The sequence below is a fragment of the Triplophysa rosa genome, linkage group LG6, assembly GCF_024868665.1.
Source record: "Triplophysa rosa linkage group LG6, Trosa_1v2, whole genome shotgun sequence".
Lineage (NCBI taxonomy): Eukaryota > Metazoa > Chordata > Actinopteri > Cypriniformes > Nemacheilidae > Triplophysa > Triplophysa rosa.
The window spans coordinates 10,781,511-10,800,939 of NC_079895.1; the positions used below are offsets into that span (position 1 = coordinate 10,781,511).

The window sequence follows — 19,429 nt, forward strand, 5'->3', positions numbered from 1 at the left end:
CAAAAAACATGAAAAAATAATGGCACTTATGTATTTTAAGATATGTCACTGCTTACTGTTTTCAGTTTAGACAGTTCTAACATTTATTTTAGTCTAGGACTCATGTTAAATCCTGCCCCAGACTAACATAAATGTAAGAGGTATCTTGATCAAAAACAACTTGCACTATCTTAAAATCTACAGAATAAGCACAATTATATGGTCTCAGATGCATACAGTAATGTTTTTGTTATTGAAATTAAATATTCTACTTTAACAAAGGCCTAGTTCTGGTTTAAGATAATCCTTGTCAGGGAAACTTCCCCCAGATGTACCAAGATATGCAATTATTTGTCAACTTTTGTTCATACTAAGTATATGTCTCTGAAAAATGTTTGGACACTTAAGTCTCACTTAAAATGTAGGCATGCCATTGCATTAGTTAACAAGATATGAAACAAAGAGGCATTTTATAAGTTTTAAATAGTGTAGTTGTCAAACTAAGTGACATATGTTCATAATGTGATGCATTACAGCTGTGTTTACTGAGTAGCTGTGTGAACTTAAGATACAAATGATACTGAGATGATGATTTTTAATGAAACATTTTTAATTATTCTTCCTTTGAAAAAAGGAGGAAAGTCTGGCATCATTTGTTTGCCAACTGATATGATATTTGCATTAATTCATTTTCAAAACCGACTTACAGTAAGTGTTTAAATGTTTTTGGAGCCAGTGTATAGGATTGTATAATTCGATTATTACTGGATCTGTTTTAGAGTTTGTGTGGGTTAAAATATAGCATCATAAATTTATTATTAGGATTGATGCTATTTTTAGCTGGTTTGCTTAGTCATTTATTATGACTTAAATATTAACACTTCTAGAAAATACCACTTTTATAAAAGAAAATGTAATAGCCGTTATATATAAATCCATGTCCTTCTAAAACCTTGTATCTCCATATTTCATGATTTTTATTTTTTTGCCATAAACCATTATTATTAGTCACCCTTTATGTGTGTCACTGGGCTTTGCAAATATCTAACAAAAAAAGTATTACTAAGTGCTTGTCAACTTTGAGAACACTGTATTTAATCATTTAAAAAGTACATTGTTTTTCCATTCCCTAAAAAAATCCATGATATTTGGACATCCAAGGTTGCAGAAGGAAAGAGACAATATTTTTTAAATCATTCCATTTATACTGTACATACATACTATGATTGTCTAACAAATAAAAGATTTTGGTTCTGTTGGTTGACCAGCCTAGCCGATATACAACTCTGTCTAACACAGTGACTGGAATCAGGTATTACCGTGTGGTGTGTAGATATATTGCTGTAGATATATAGATCCGAATCAGCCTTACAAGAGATTGAGCTGTATGACATCAGCGGAGTGGGCAGAAAATACTGGAAGTTATAAAAACACGTGGACAGTAACTGCAGGAGAGAACTCACTCCCTTGGGCAGGGGGAGAGGTGGTGAAATACACACAGAGAATGTGTGTGGTTTTATAGATGAGAGAGAGAGAGGTAAAGAAACAGGCAAAACCAGAGAAAGCGAGTGTGTTTGTGTGTGTTTGTGTTCTGAGTGGGCTTTTCTTCTGCTGTGAACCTCCTCATTGTTATGCAACTCACATAGCGAGAGACTCACCCTGGACAGGACAGCAAAGTGTTTTGGAAAAGACTCTCTCTCCCTCTCGCTTAGACACACACACTAATGCACACCTGGGTCTCAAGGCTGTCTCTTTTCAGAGCTCAGTTATAACATTTGCACACATACACACACATTTCGTCTCTAAGTTTAAAGGAATAGTTCACCAAAAAGGATAATGAAAATTCTGTTTCTATATTTACTCATGCTGTTCCAGACCTGTAAGACTGACTAACTTTCATCTGTGGAACACAAAGAGAAGTGTCCTGATCCCTCTTTTTAAAACAGTAAAAGCACATTGAGACAGGGGTAATTAAGCACCAAAACTTGCAAAAAGCACCATAAACGTATATAAAATGTAGGTCATAAGTCTCATTAAGTCTCATAGATCGCAATTATAAATCAGATATGAATGCTTTCAAATATGAATACGGTTCAGAGTGAATAATGGCTTACATTGCAGGCTATTCCTCACACAAAGCTGTAATATGGCTGCATGCAGTATGCAGAAAATATTGGACAAAACTTGTACGATGATTTTGTCAGACACTAGTCAGATGCATTACAAGCATATTGCAAAACATTTTCTTTTGAATTCCACAAAAGAAAGAAAACCATATAGAAATGTAACGAAAAAAAGATGAGTAAATGATAACTGACATTTTATTTCTAGTTGAGCTATTCCTTTAACTGAAGGTGTTCCTAAAGCCACATAGCCCACCGCCGTCGTAGCGCACGTAGGTTTTCAGGGCGGACTTTAGGACCATGGAGAGTTCTCCCACAGTAACGAGCGCACACAAGCGCGTCTTGAAGAGGAAACCCCCACAGGAGCTCTTGCTGCCGGATACCTGAGACATCTCCAATCGTCCCTTTCCTCGCGCCGCATCCGATCGACGAGCGCACGGCGCGCCAAGGAATGCGCAGGACTGTCCGCTGGACGAGGGCGCGCGGTCACGCCATGGGTCCCCCTTCATGATCTCTGAGGTTCTATTGCGTTTTGATGCCGTAAAGTCATAGAGACCCTTGGAAACCTTTAGAATTCTCCTTCAAGCAGCGTCTGTATTGGAATAAACTCAGCTGGTGAATTTGTCTTCGGATGGATCATTTGGTCAGATTCCCCATTCATCGTGATGCGCGCTCGCTCCTTTTTCAAGTGTCTTATTGACTGACCGCGGATCAATTTTTGGACGTGGGCTGACGGTAAGCTCGTGCTCAGTGTTAGTTTACCGAGCGAAGTTAGAAGTGTGTGTGTGTGTGTTTTGGAGAGGTTTCATGGCGATGCGGGGGTGGCGAGTTGATCTGCGCTAGCTCGTGAAGATGCCAGTGTACTCTAACCTTTACGAAATAACATCTAAATGTGGAGTTCAATGCACGGTTTATGACAACTCGTTTTAGTGAAGGTATAATTCTAGGGAGAGATTCGCGAGAGCGTCAAGAATGTCCCGGTTGTCTTTCAGAATATCTAGAGGAAAAATAAATGATTTCCATTAAGAAAATTTGGCCGATAGCGTCACTTGTGACATTTTGATGTCAGTCAAGAACAACCCTCCACTTCCCATTACCGTAATGCGAACAATTGTATTTTTATTATTACACATGCAAAGTATTTCACGTTAAACATCATATAGTCGTGTTTGATGTACTTTCAATTTTTGCTGATTTTTCAAAATCTATGTGCAGACATATTCTTATTACAGTATACAATGAGAATCTTTAACAATGACGAGAAATACAAACAAACTTAAAAGTAACGCTTCCGTCACGCTAATGAGAATGAACATAGTGTCCTTATCATTTTTAATTTCCTGTTGAGTTATCAGATTTTTCCTTCAGATTCTTTCATAAACAGAATTTCAGGTGAGAACACCTCGATATAAGCCACGGACATTTTCTACACGCAAAAAATATAAGATTCTTTTAAAAATCGTCGTCTTTACATTATTGGCAAAACGACGGTACAGTGTTTATTCCAGTTGCGCTACTCATGAAAACCCACTATCAGTACATGAAATTTTCTCACATTTTAGCATGGTTGAATAAATGTAAAATAAAAACGCAATTGTGCTGCACCGTTTGAGGTGGCTTGTTTAAAGGCGGTGTTTGCGGGAGTATTGCACCCTCCTGCGATGGTATGGACAGAACACACAAACACACAGGCACTGCAGTGGCGTCTGATCACAGTCTGAGAAAGAGAGAGAGAGAGAGAGAGAGAGAGAGAGAGAGAGGGGCAAGGAAGAGAACAACAATCTGCTCCTGTAACCGGCTGCTACAGTTTAAACCCCTTGTGAGCTTTTCACACTTGAAGCTGTTAACCCTGGGTCGTTTTTTTACCCTGGGTAAATTTACAGTAATCTTGGGTTACATTGTTCACTGTTTCCTACAGTGCATAATCCTGGTAGACAGTTGGGTTTGTAAACCTTGGATTAACGTTCTTGTTTGCATATTTACAATCTTAATAACTTTGGATACTTTTTGGACCAAATGTTAAATCGTCTCCTCAATTTATGTTTGCTGGTACTGTTTGATTGTAGATACTGAAACTATCACTATTGCACACTTATATTTAGGATTTACTCAAATTTCTGTTTAGTTAATGACTAGATGTCTGTTGCTTTGTGATTTGATATTGCAATTGCTGTAATTTATATGGTTATAAAATATATAATATATTAACCAAGGGTTAAGCATAGTGGCTGTTTCAAATCTCTCATATTTTCGTTGAGGAATTGTATAGCAGATAAATAAAGTTGCTTCTGTTTTATTTGTTTTGGAGAATCTTGGTGGTTATATAGACTAAAAGCATTGTTATTGCACTTTACAGGGTGTGGGGGTGCACTAAACAATGCATAAGAATCAACAAACCCGAGGCATGGAAATTAAGACATGTCGTGGAGGAAGAGCTACGATTCTGTTCCAATGAATTTTCATAAACACGCACAGCCCTCCCTTCCCTTGTGCCACCCACCAAATGTTTCAATCCAGTGTGTAGCCTTACTGCGTTAGTTATCGGATCAGTGTCGACAAGTCAATTTCTTAATACTAATAATTACTATCGTTTTATCCCTCAGACGTGTGCCAAGAATCCATATATGAAAATTTGACAAAAATGACTTTGACAGTCCCATTGACTCTTCTTAAAGAAACTGTCACTCAGGTTTGGATGTGGCATCAGGCACAGCTCGTGTTTATTGTGTATGTGTGCACATTTATAAAGAATGCATCTATTCCCATGGTGCGGCTCTTATTGCCTACGGCCAGTTGGAAGGAGGACACGCGCACACACTTTAAGCTGTGTGGAGCAGAGGGGATCCAAGAAGATCTGGCTTTGGCGTGTGTCATCATCACCAGCAGCATTTGGATGCCCTATTAATAAGGAAGGCATGTTCTGTCATGAGCTTATTTTTTGCCCGGAGCATTGGTTAGCCACTTGTCGATAAAATCTGTGAGGGAGATATCGCAGAAGCCAGCAGGAAACCAATAAGCGTTAAGATGCGGCCGTCTTTGATGTGATTGGTGCAATGATTGGTCATTTGACTGTGAGACGTTCTGAAAGAACAGCCATGTCTATCTGGAGGAGCTAAAGCGCATCTGGCAGAACGCTCTTAGCTCTGATACATCAGCAGGTCAAATCAAGATCACATATCACTTCTGTGACAAAACCACTTTGACTGTTGCCCCGATCCGTGGAAAGTTAAAAGTCATGTCTGCGGCCCTCCGATAAAAGCATGCATGTATAATTTAAAGCCTGCGCCACCATCAATTTTTCAAAAACCTGCTTTAGCACAATGCACACTCCGGTTGAACTCCAGATTAAAAAGCTTTGCTGGCTAAATTGGAGTAAACAGGTTGTGAGTCTGTTGCTCTTTTGATTTTGATGTGAAATGGCTCGTATGGCAGAAACAGTCATTGTTATAAAATGGCTCAAAATCTTGGATGTGTTCAACTTGTAAAGCGGTATATTGGTTTGTTTGTGTGCGCGAGTGTGCGCATGTACAGGAGATGGTTCTATTGTTTTCCCGGCAAACAAAACACACTCTCGAGAACCCCAGTTTCTATGGGACCACTTTGCCGGGCACAATATCAATAAGAAGCTTCTGCTATCTGTGTGTGTTTGTGGGCATGTGTGCATAATGAGAAGAGTATGCTGTGGGAAAGCCCTCATTATAAAACAGTTTGAGCTCTCAGGCCATTAAAGTCAAGTAGAGAGAGAGCGAGGGAGAGTGTGGAGGATACTCGGGTGGATTGCTGATGATTGAAACAATAAGCTCGTTCTCTATGGTCTTGTCAGTAATGACTGATATTGGAATCCTTTGGGATGAGGGCTGTTGTCAGCTCTTGTCCAGGTGATGCTTGTGACCTGCGGTTCATTGATTGGTCTCTCAAAAGAACAGTAATCGATTGATAATAAGAGAAGAGATAGCATTGATTTTGGGTTGGCGAGAAGTTGCGGGGTCTTTTGGGAAAGTCCAAGCGGATTTCATGTGAAAACATGTAGCGGCCTTATTTGAAGCGTGGATGCAAAGGTGATAATCATCATCACCCATTGGACCTCATGGGGGGAGTTAAAATTTGAAGGATGACATGCACATAAATAAATATACAATGATGGTGCCGCATATATATTTGTACACAAGTGTGCGGTGCAAAATATGCAACTCAAATTGATGCACGCGCGCATAAACTCATTTACTGCTGGATTTCCTGTGGCTGATGAAGTCTGACATGCAATCTTTCCTTGAGTTTTTTTCAAGCTCTCTTTCTCTCTATTACCGTCACTTTCTATCTCCCTTAAGACTGTCAAGCTGTCAGAACCCTCACTGATTCCCACCGAACGGTATTGAAACCTGCCGTGTGTATGGTGGCGAGCGCACGTCGGTGCGAGTGTGTGTTTGTGCAGACCCGATTTAATCTCATATGCAAGGAAGGTATCTGGCACTTGCAGTATAACAAGAGTTCTCAGTCTATGAGGCACGTCTTACCCTGATTCTAGTCAAAAAATACTTCTGTATGTTTCTGTTACACCCTTGCTCATTCATTTATACATTATTGATTTCAGACAGACGATTTTATTCGCACGGCTCGCGGTGGCCGCGATTTGATGAGAACCTCATTTTGCTCTCTCTCTCGTCATTTAACCTTGAAATATAAGCCTGCGACAAACGCGCTGGATTCTAAGCCTGACAACGTTTGATGGAATTGGGTATCTGAATCCATTTTCTGTCCTCTCTCCATAGATGAGACAGTGCAGTCATTTACTTCATCGAAACTGAGTCAGGAACCTAGTCATCGGTCAGAAAAGCAGCCCAATAATGACAATCACAGTAATTCTGAAAACATTGGATGGGATGAAGATTTGGATTGAACTAGAAGACTGATTTCCCAAAGGGAGGAATGTTTTATTTGAGAGCATAGTTAGCTGTTTTAAAACAACATTTTTCTGCAATATTCCATTAGTTAATGCATTAGGGATCATAAACTAACAATGAATCTGTTACAGCAGTTATTAACCCAGGTTTATATTCCTTTATAAATGATGCTGTTGTTCATTGTTAATTCATGATCATTCATAATAAATTAACCAATGGTAGTTCATACAAAATAATATTCGAAAAATGTTCAAGTCTATGCATAAATCCACATTCAATTTGCTTTTTCACATGTGTCTTTTTCATCATTGTGATTCCATGTATGTCACGTGGCTTTGTTGGTGTGGTTCTAATTTTAAAACTACAATTATTGGAGTAGTACAAAAGACTTCATTTAGCGTTATGCTGATATTTGATTGGAGTTTGTGTTATGCTCAGGTTTGTTTGGATCGTGGTAATGTTAAGAGTACTGTACTGACTGTTATAGGTCTTTGTTGAATATGATTGTTTTGGACACTGGAGTGTCTTTGGCGAGTAATGACATTGGTAGTGCTTTGTATAGTACATTCAAGTATCATTTTTAAAACTGTGTATTGTCAGAAGGTTAATAGACTTGGATTTCTGATGAGGTGTTTTTCCGGTAATGTCAAAGTGATACTCCAAATGTTTTCAGATGTGATTTTCTTTCCCTATTCTGTTTTATTGTCTTTATACATGTTAAATTAAAATAGCCTTTATGAGCATGACTGTATTATGGAAGCCCAGAAGAAAATGCATTTGCTCTGTGCTGGCTCTTTCAAGTCTTTGCTGATTTAATGAAGCTCTCAGTTGAGTTTCCTTTAAAGTTCCGCTTCAGATTTTTCATTTAAAATTCATCGCATGCAGCAATGAAATTAGTCCTGGAAGGTGCTAATGATTAAAGGTCAAGTTCATAAATATTGTTGATTGTTTTATCTTACACAATCTGAGCACTGTTTGAGACATTCAGATCTTCTCTTAAACTAACACGAGAAACACGAGACAAAATCGACAGTTCACCTGGAAATACATACGTTCTTCCTTTTCTCATCATTAACCTAATTGCTATCTTGGAAACAACTGAGAGGTTTCATTTGTTATTTTTCTTTCCATGACTCTCACTTTACTTAGCTTACAACAGTGGTAATCAAATTGTATATTAGCAGTTAAAAACAAACAGTAAGTCAAGATGTATGGATTGAAGCCTCATTATCAGCATACAAATTGCAATGGCTCACTTGTCAAGCTTTTGTGCTTAACGGAAAATTGAAGTTACAAAATCTCCCACCATGTTTTTATGATCAAGCTTAGTCTTAGGCTTTTATAATTCAATTTTTATTGATGTTTTTCAACTAGAAAGAAAGAAGAAAGAATTGTTAATAATATTTTTGCTTAAGGTCTTCTGCCTTTTTGTGTATGCTTTTTTTGCTTGACTTTGCCTTAAGTTACAGTTTTCATCCTTACATATTGACATTTCAGAACCATCCACCAGCAGGATTCCTAATATCATGAAACACTATAAAAGTCCTGTAATTCCAGAACTGGGACAGTCACTAAATTCCTAAAGAATTTGTCAGTTGTATGTAGTAATGTTTTTAGTTTCTAGACTTGTGTGATAAAATCAGTCTGCCAATTTGATGGTAATGGCCTTTACTGTAAATCTCAGGCCCTTTCAAGTCTTACTGGAAACATTTGTATAATAAATGGAATCATTAAAATCTACTCATTCTAAACAATAGCTGTCATAAAGCTAAAAAAAGATAAACGCACCAGCAATCTCTACAAATTACATCACAATTATAAAAATAATGGAAATTCATCGGACAAAAAGAAAAAAAAATCTGGGGGTCAAACATATACACCTTTTATCATGTCATGTTAGATGTCATTTAAATAGAATAGAACAGACTATAATAGAATATTCTTAAATAGAATAGACCTTACGTTTCGTAGAGAGTCAAGCTCTTTTTCTGGTTTGCCATCCATTACCTTTGCTGGCCATTTATCTGTTCTTTTTGGACTTTTGACTGAGAATGCATCTGTCTGGTGAGGGGATTAGTGGCGCTGTGTGTCTGGAGGTGGTGTAGGAGAGCAGTAATACTCAATAATTAATCACCATCAGCAGCGCAGAGCATGGAAGAGTACTCAGGGGTCCCTTGTTAGCCAGGGCCGATCAGTGGAGTGTGAACAGTCTGCAAGCCACTTAAACCACATACACACTTGATCAATATACTGAACTTCAATTCATAAAGGGACCACGGAAAGACTGATACACGTGTGTCTCTGATGGTCACAGTGGAGCAGCTGTAGTCAAGGTTACGTGTGCACTAACAAGTCCATGACATAAACAACTTTAAGGAGTCTGTATGGGACTATATTTATTGTTTCTCATTTCCTGCTTATGCACTCAGTCACACACACACACATACGCACACACTCAAACGCACACACACTTAATGCCCCCGAGCGTGTTCGACTCTACTCTGATATTTGGCTGGCACGGAGAAGCTGGAACTGCCACAATAAATAATGGAGTCCACAAAGACCAGCTTGGTCTTTATCTTTTTTTCATACTTGCACAAACACAAGCCCACACCTAGGGAAACGCACATATGCGCGTCTATTTGCCTCACTGTCATATATGTAACGTCTGAATATAGATGCAGGACTGGTTGTCCTTGAGTCATTCGTTCTGCTGTGTCGTGAGCGTACATGTGTGTGTTGGTTTTAACGGTGTGTGTTTCTCTGTTCATAACTCAGCACTCTTCCTCCAGGGGCACTGTTATATTTACCGCATGGTAAATGTGTTGACTGTCAGGCCTGGAGGTTTGTAGAGTTTAAATTGGATTAAATCATAAAATCACCACATCAATCATTCACAGCTGGTCCTTCCGCAACACGCCTGTCTGCACGCGTGCATGTGCGCCGAGCAGCTGCACGCACGTGCGCGGATATTAGCTCCAATGAGAAATAAGGAATACCTTCTGTACACATCCTTCACTGGACCGTAATTGAATTGCCGGTGGTGACTGTGAAGAAAGCATCGTTCATAGACTGATTTGATCTTTGAAATGTTCAGCGGAGGAGATTGTGGAAAGTGTGGCTGTATTATTAGTGGGTTTTGCCAAGGCAAGCATCTCTATTACTTTTGAACAAGCCCTGAACCCAAATCTTAATCTCTCTCATTACCGATAACTCAAATCGTGTGGGTTGTTGAGGTGAGGTTTGCCTTTTTTTTGGAAGGAATCTGACATTTTTTGCCCCTCGGATGATGAATTTATGGAAAGCCCGAGTCATATCTAAGGCCCAGAATATTAGAGGTTTTAGGATATGGGGTCTTTTGAATCAGGCTGTTAAAGCAATCACTTTACAACACACTAAATTTCACCCAGGACAGATTAAAAGCCGCACAGCAACACCCTGTGAACCGGCTAGAAGAGGAGCATGAAGTTTTTCCACATCTCATGTTTACCGAAAATGCAAAAATGTAGTTCAGACTGACGTTTTACCTTGACGTCACGTTGCATACTAAATGATGTCAGGGATTCATTAAAGCTTTAATCAATGGTCCCGTACACATTAACGGCTGGCTTGGAAAATGTGAAATCCTCACATTTTACCTTTTCCCGATTTTTCAGTCTCTCTGTGTGTCTCTCTCCTCTTTTAGAACCTTGAGATTATGTGTGGGAGAGGGATGATAAGCCATTTAAAGAGATCACAAGCACTTTCTCTCTTTCGTCCCTCTGTCTTTTTAACACACACACGCACACGCACACGCACACACACACACACACACACACACACACACACATACACGGACACATCAACACTCCCACACACACACCCAAAATAAAGTCTATTAACCTCTCAAATGCTACTGTTCCTGATGGGATTTAGACCTTCCAGTGTCTGAATTTGGCATGCAATTCATCATCAGTAGAATGTTATTGTAAGATAATTACGGTTGAACAGGAAGGGTTTGCGCACACTTATTAAGTTTACATTAAGTACGTTAAATAGACGGGAAATGGGTTATAATAGCGTTTTTGGATCAGGTGTAGCATATAACATATAAGATCATGGAGGGAATTTTAAGAATGCCGTATAGCTGCAGGGAGTAATTTAGGGCCCACAAAGTGACAGAAGCTGTGCATCATAGGGTAAATCATGGTGACTGGGTTGTGAAAAAGGGATTATGAACCTGAAATGTTGTTAAGGTGACTTATCTACCAGAGACCTGAAGGCAGATTGGGAGTAATTGACATAAGCTGTCAAGCACTGAGTGTCCAGCAGTGTGGTTCACTTGATCTAAATCTTAAACATTTTTCTTGTATATTTGTCAAAATTTTTATATATAAAATAAAAGGAAGAATGTGTCATTCTGCAGGGCTATTTAAACGAATAAATTATCTAAATTTCAACTACCCAGTACATTTGCACTTGAATTCAGAAACCAAAGTCTGTGTGTCTTTATTAATGAATATTTCAGCCAATTGCGTGTTCGATGGACTTTAGAAGCTTGTACATAGCGTTCAGATGTTATGTTGGTCTTTCTAATCGCTCTCCTCATTTATTCTGTCACTTTGAAATGGAGATGAATTGCAGTATTTTATCTTGTTTGTTGACTAGTTTGATTAAAATTAACATTGGGATTTTTATATATTTGCTTTCTCATCTTTGAGTCTTGGTTATATGGTGAAATGATTCATACACAAGCAACTTGTCTTGGAAGCACAAAATGCACTGCTTGACTTTACCTGGAGCAAAAGAATATCCTCATAAATTGTTACATGTCTGGTGGTTATATTTCATTTCTGTGGCCGTATAGAGTACTTTATGTCCTTTATTACTCAAAGGAAAGAGAAAACAAAAAAGTAATAATCGTGTGCTTATTCTGTTATTGGAATCATTTGGTTTCCTCTGAAAATAGGCTTCTGTTTTCTCTCAGATATGGAAATCGTATGGCCGCTGTGCACAGCCAGCTAACAGAGATTAAAATAGATTTCAAATATTAACACAGAACTCAGGTGATTGAGTGGCAAAGCACAAAAATCAGATAAAATATGAAGAAGTCTTATGTTAATATGATTTGACCAAGAAGATTGTATCTCTCTTTGCTTTGTCTCAAGCATATATAAAGTAAAAAGCAGAAATGTCTGAATTTCTGAGAAATTCAATTTTGCAGACTGTGTATATTACAACTGGAACTTGGTAAATGAAGTACAGAAGGGGTGAAAATCCATTATAAATAAATGAAACCATGCAACAGGTAAACTAACTTCTATAATATATGTGTATTAGAAAACCATTCCACATTTTCATTTAATCAGCATTTTAGATGTATTGTGGCCATTCAAGTCCAGTGTCTGTTGAATTTCAACAAAATCAAACCTCAGGAGTGACATAAAGTCATTCAACAGCAGTGTTAAAGACTGACAGCGAGGTCAGGTTTTCACATAAAAAATGTTTTTTTTTTTACTTTTCTTACATATATTACTTTTGTATTGCTTAGAGTGAATATGAACTTGTTTTCTTTGCAGTATTTGAGGTCTGAAAAAATACAGAGCATCTTTTCAGTTATTTTGACCTGTTTCTCCAGTTTTCATTTTCTGCAAATAAATGCAAATAGAAACAATATCAATCAATGTCTCAATGGTTTGGTTTACATACAGTGGGAGTTAATGGGCGGTATTGTTGTGTGCATTCTTCAAAATATCTATGTTCTGCAGAAGAAAGAAAGTCAAACAGGTTAGGAATAACATAAGGGTGACCAAATGATGAAAGATTTTTTATTTTGGGGTGAACTATCCCTTTAAACACCAGAAGTTAACATGATAGACCAGTCAAACAAAAGCAATGTTTGAGCCACAATGTTTACCCTGCTGAAAGACCAGCATCAGTATTCCTGCTGGTCCGGGTTGTTTAATGCTTTGTATTGCTGGTCTGGTGCTGGGTTGTGAACCAAACAAAAACTTTCAGCAAATAAGCCTGGATGACTAAAGAATCTCCCTGGGCAAACAAGTTAAAACACCCGTAAGCAACCCGCCAGCATCCAAAACACAGAATATGTTGGTAATCAGCTGAAAGTTGACCTGCTATTGGCTTTCTTCATAGTTGTCTCCGCACGAGGATCAGAGAAAATGTTTAACATCAATAAAATCACATTTTACTTTGTAATCCTGAGCTTACAGAGAAACCACATGCATCATTGCATGCAGGTATGCGTGTGATTGTATGTTGTCTGTATAACATGTGAGGTTTGTCTCTGTACTTCCATCAGGTCGGAGAAGAAGATGACAGCTCTCAACCCAGTGCTGTTTCTGCTCTGCGGTGTCTCTGTGTCTATGACCCTGAAGGTTGTATCGAAGAGAGGCTCAGGTACGTCCAGTGTCTCTCTCTCTCTTTATTATTAATCACAGAGGGCCGCTTCAAGTTTTAAAGAGGAACATCAAATAGTATTTTACGCCATAATGAAAGCCGCTATGCTAAACTGTGCTCACTGGCCATGTGACTGTATGTATTAAAGCTTGATTTAATGCAATATTGACGGTGAAGGTCATTTGTGTGTGCTCAGAGTGTGTATGTGCTTTCCCTCATGCATCACCAAACTACACATACACACAAATGGGAACACGTGTAAACACACACATGCAATTTTTTAACAGAGAACAGGTTGGGAAGAGAGTAGTGCCAGCCCATCTGTCAGAGGTGATACTCTAATGTGTGTGTGGGGGGGGTGTCTGTGGGTGTTTTAGATAGTGAGAAATTGTGTGTGTGTGTGTGCGTGTGTGTGTGTGTGTGTGTGTGTGTGTGTGTGTGTGTGTGTGTGTGTGTGTGTGTGTGTGTGTGTTGTGGTGTGTGTGTGTGTTGTGTGTGATGTTGTGTGTGTTGGTGGTGGTGTGTGTGTGGTGTGGTGCATGCCGTGCCCGTTGTTTTGCGTGCGTGTGTATGACTGACTGACTAGGCAAAGGAGCACAAAATGAGAGCCAAGACCACCGTGTACTCCAGATAATTAGGTGCAGGGAGGTGTTATGAGTTCAGCCGCAGTTTGATGTTCCTCAGGACAAAATAATATTTCCTGGTACTTGGGTTTTTTTCAAATAGCATAATGAGCGCACAGAACAAGAGTTACTCAATTACAGAAACTCAAGCTGTTCACTGAAAAGGATCTAAAAATATGAACCCTATTTCATTGTTGGCTAAAAGAACGGGTTATAGACATATTGCGGGAACTTTTAAGTACATCCCCTCAAATTAAGCATGAAATGGCATTTGCAACCACGTGTGTTCCTTAAAGGGCTATTCTCTCAAATATTAACATTTTGTTGTCATTTACACACCCCTCATGTAATGACAAAAAAATATTTATACACTTGTTTTCTAGTACAAATATCTAAAACAAAAAAGTAAATCAAGATACATTTACTTGATAAGAAAATTGACCTAAGTTGGCGCCTGTGGTCTCTCCACTGTCCTATATATATATATATATATAAAGATGCAAAGGCCAAAAAAAGGGGGGGATACAAAGGCCAAAAAAAGGGGCGGAAAAGATACAAAGGCCAAAAAAAAAGTGACCTAAGATATTGAGAGGCTGTTTACACGAAACCATTTTTAATTAAAAATGAATTTTTTTTAGCCGTTTACACAACAACGTTTTGGGGGAATGAAAATGCAAACTTTTGAAAACGATACAGTGTTCTTACTCGTTTTTGCGTATTGATGTAAACGCAGATCGTTTTGACATTAGTGTCGTGTTTATGTGAAACTTACGAAAACGCATAGGAAAACGCTTATGTTTTGTACTCCATTGTTGTCATAAAAACATACTCTTAAAGCCACAATATGGAGTATTTGGACTGCTACATGGTGCACTTTTGAAACAACAACAAAAGGCGAAGCTAAATGACGTTATGTAGGAGAGTGGAATTAAGGTACATGTCATTTTCACCATCCAGAGGCGTATGGAGATCGCCCATCATGTTCACGAACGAGGTATGAAATTTATTTTATGTCATCGTAATGAATTAGCTTGCAAGAAACGTGGAATGTAATGCTACGTTAGCCCGCGACTGATATTGGACTTTGTCCATTGATTTGGTAGCGTAATGCTACACAGTTTTACGTGTTTAAAACAGTCATACAGTCGTCGTTTAAAAACTAAATTTGAACGAACCCACAGTATTTACAAGTAACGTTACTGGCTACATATTTTTGTGCGACATATACTGTATCTCTTAGGGTAACTGCATTCATAACTATTCAAATAATCTGTGCATGAGTATTTCGTGTACAATAAAAAAAAAGTGCTTACCTGTCTATTAAAACACATGCGAGAGCGGAGTCTCTGTAGAGTCCAAGTTGGTCGCGAAGCTCTCTATTTAGAAAACGCCATGCCGATATTAATCCTTGTTTTATTTCTTCATTTGTCAATAAGCCAGCTTGCCTCGTTTGGCCTACGTTTACGCTTTTTTGGGTTTCCTTTACTCGCCAAAGAGCAGTGTTGGGTGTAACTAGTTACTAAGTAATTAGTTACCGAAATTTAATTACTTTTCACTTGAAAAAGTAAAGTAATGGATTACTCTTATTTTTTCTGTAATTTAATTACAGTTACTTCTGATGTAATTAAACTAAATACTTTGTGTAATATATGTGTGTGTAATAGTGGAATTGACATCAAAATTCAGAGTCTAACTTTAAAATCTGTGCTTTAATGTATAATTCTCACATTTGTAATACTTTGATCAGTTAAGAGTACTCATAAGAGTACTTTATGTAGTTTAATAATATTTTTTGAGTGAATTAAAAGAGCCGTTTCATGTCTGTCCTTGAATCACTTAACTAATCAAGGTTGATATAGGATATAGAAAGTAATTAGTAATAAGTAACTAAATAATTTTTGGAGAGAGTAATTTGTACAGTAATCTAATTACACTATTGAATATGTAATTAGTAACTAGTAATTAATTACTTTTTGAGAGTAACTTACCCAACACTGCCAAAGAGTAATCGTGATCCGTAATAACAGAACAACAGATGCTGCGTCCCAGATGCTGTATAACCACTTCCGCATTTGCGTGTTGCCGTAGTTTCTACAACCGGAAACTGAGGGTAGTGTGGAGCACCGGATATTAAGTCACTGATATGCGACAAATACAAGGGAGACAAGGGACAGGCCATTATTTTAAATAGGAATTTCTAAGGATTTGCACATTCTTGGGAACATTTGGGATAATGTAAGTACACAACTGCATGAAATATATCACACTGTGCAAGGGATTTTTGGATATTTCATAACAAAATAATTTTATATTGTGGCTTTAAGTCTTCTTTTTTAAAAGAAAATATCAAGGTTATGTTTAAAACAAGCAAAAAAATCTGCCAATGGACTAAGAAAAATAAATTGAATTATTGTTAATGTAATAATTAATATTATAGATTGAATTAGTTACTTAAGGAAAGTTAAAACAAAAAATATAATATACAGTAGTTATTTATCTTACCCATGTAACAACTCCAATGCTGGCAGCCATGCCCCCTGCATCAGCACCTTCTCCCGGCCATTCCGTTCCCATTTCACCGGAAAAATGCATAGGCTTTTGATCGAGGGAACCCGTGCGCCACTAACTTCCGGGCTGGCATACAAAAACACGTCATCTCTTTGGCTCCCTATTGTCTTTGTTCATTGTCAAGTCTAGTTGTATTATGCGTGTTTCTAGTTCAGACCTTTTTGTACCTGTGGATGTTACCCGTGGATGTTATTTGTGAATTACCTGCCTGTGGATTACCTCTGGATGTTTGTTTACCCGTGGATGTATGTTTACCTGTCGAAGTTACTTGTTGGATTATCACCTGTCGTTTGTACATATGTTCACCCCTGTATTAAATCATCAGTTCACCTTACTCCATGTGTGGCATAGTCCTTCCCTCCGAAAGTGTTAAAACCCCATTTGCAATATTTTTTTAAGATAAATTTAGATAATTCTTACATTTTCTAGGTCACTTTCCTGGTCAAGTACATGTATTTTGATTTAAGAATTTTGAGATATTTGTTCTAAAACAAGTTAAAAAAAATGCTTAAATAAATTTTTTGCAGGTTGTCAAACCTATATGACTTTCTTCCTTAAAAAGAATAAAATATAAATAATGCTGTTGCTGCTTTTTATACACAGTCAAAGTAAATGGGGACTGAGCCTGTCACTCTGTAACACTTCTGCATAACATCTTATTTTGTGTTTGACTGAAGCAAGAAAGTCATATTGGTTTGGATTAACATGAGGGTGCTCAAATAATGCAGATTTCTTTAATGTTACGTATTTTGGAATGAAACAGCTATGTTTAATTTTGGCCATAGGGAATTGAATGAATCATGAAAAGTGGGCATTCCATAGCAGAATCGTGGTAGAGCAGAATGTGGTTTTGCTAAAACAAAGCCTAAACAGCTATTGTTTAAAATAGAATGGCCCTTGTTGCTAGGTGACATCAGGCGAAAAGGAAAGTCGTTTCAGAGCTCATTACAGCAAGTTATTACATTTGAATGATGATGAAAGATTACGAAGAAAAACATTTTTTTGGAATAACGTCCGCTGATGAATCGTGCACAATAAGACCAGGGACGTGACGGGAATTTCGTGGAGACTTTAAAAACCCTCTTTCAGGTCATGTTATGAGAACACTTTTCAATGCAGCTGTGTTCCTGTAACTGAAGAAACATGCTGCTTGCAACGCCAGGGTCAGTAGTTCAATTCCCACCGATCGCATATACTAATAAAAAATGTATACCCAACAGGCACTGTAAATTGTTTTAGAAAGAAAGATCTGCCGAATGTGTAAAATTTGTATGTGTAAGATCACTTCAGAGTCTTTTGAGGTTGTTTTTGTTAAAGAACCTTAAAGCTTTTTTTAAGGCACTGAAGAATTACACAGTTAGAAACCCACCATTTCTGTGTAATGAAAGCAAGCTGACTGCATGTCTAGTACAAAGACAATATTTACAAAACGGCAATATTTACCGTTAACTCTGGGTTTACACTAAGATTGAAATTGAATGTTTAAAAAAGAATTTGTGTGCTTTAGCAAACTTGCACGCTTGATATTTGACGGCATTCCACAGATGCCCTTTGTGAAAGTTAAGTTGAAATCAACCTGGAAGTTTCTTTTAAAGGGGTCATATGACAGGGCTAAAACGAATATTATCGTTTGTTTTAGATCTAATGTAATGTGTATACACGATTTAAGGTTCAAAAATGCTGTATTTTCCACATACTGTGCATGTTTGTATCTCCTCTTTGCCCCGCCTCTCTAAAACGCGCTGATTTTTTACAAAGCTCATCGCTCTGAAAAGTGAGGTGTGCTATGATTGGCCAGTTAACCAGTGCGTAGTGATTGGTCGAATACTGCAGGCATTGACGGAAATGTTACGCCTCTTACCATATTCGGAACATCATGTTCCCAAGCAATTGTACTGACAGGTGATAAAATGTCATCGGTACTTCCAATTCGAGTACTTTGTATCAGATTCGAGCCCGAATCTGATACGGAAAATGAATATGATCAAGCCGATAGATACATCAACTTTGCCAGCGCGACTTGAGCAGGATGTAATGGATTGGTAAGGTTTTATTAAAAAAAGATTATGTTAAATAGTTAAAAACTATAGCTAACTGTTTTACCTATTATAAACGAGGTTATAACGACTATAAACAAACAACCATATACATCATACAGAGTTTGTTTGCGATAGAAACAAGCATTCGTTTTTAGTTCGCAACGAAACACACAGCATCTCCGCGACATGGCTGCGATAGTGACGATACAATGAGATTTACAGGTGCGCCCACCTTACTTGCGTTTAGATGTGGGCGGTCTTAGTCAAGTCACGTTACGAAGTGATGTACATTCGCCGGGGTGTGGTTACACGAAGCGTTTCAGGCAGGTATGGGTGAGCATTCGCTTTTAGATAGAATGCATCTTTTGTTCCGAAACTTTCATTTTTGCAATTTTACGTGTCTAATACATGCATGGGCAACTTATAACACACCAAAGACATGTATTCGCGCCATATGACCCCTTTAATGAAATGGTAAAGTCTGCTGAAACCAGCAGGTGAGTTTTTATTAGACCATTCGTATGCTTGAAGCTGTGCTCAGATCAGTGGCTCTTCCGACCATATTGCAGCAGTCTCAAAGCTTCAAAGACACTATTAAATGTCAGACACATCAACATCACTCTGCAGCTCCAGATGAAATAATAACTCTCTCCCTTTCCATCTGATCATCTCAGCAGAGGCCCAGGGCATGGCCCAAACAGCAGTATGTGTGTGTGTGTGTGTGTGTGTGTGTGTGTGTGTGTGTGTGTGTGTGTGTGTGTGTGTGTGTGCGTGCGTGCGTGCGTGTGTGTGTGTTTGTG

At 38.2% G+C, this 19,429-nt stretch overlaps 1 protein-coding gene across 4 annotated transcripts in view; it reads left to right on the top strand.

Annotated features, from left to right (window-relative positions):
- Positions 1-1,524: 1,524 nt before the first annotated feature.
- The window catches only part of il1rapl1a (interleukin 1 receptor accessory protein-like 1a), a 93,116-nt gene continuing 75,211 nt past the window's right edge, over positions 1,525-19,429 (top strand). Inside the window, exons 1-2 of one of the 4 annotated variants that reach the window (XM_057336132.1) lie at positions 1,525-2,837; positions 13,302-13,399. In XM_057336132.1, the coding sequence (XP_057192115.1) occupies positions 13,315-13,399 (85 nt within the window). In that variant the 5' untranslated portion in view covers positions 1,525-2,837; positions 13,302-13,314. The remainder of the gene's footprint in view (positions 2,838-13,301; positions 13,400-19,429) is intronic. The other 3 variants (XM_057336131.1, XM_057336135.1, XM_057336134.1) reach the window with 3 other exon arrangements.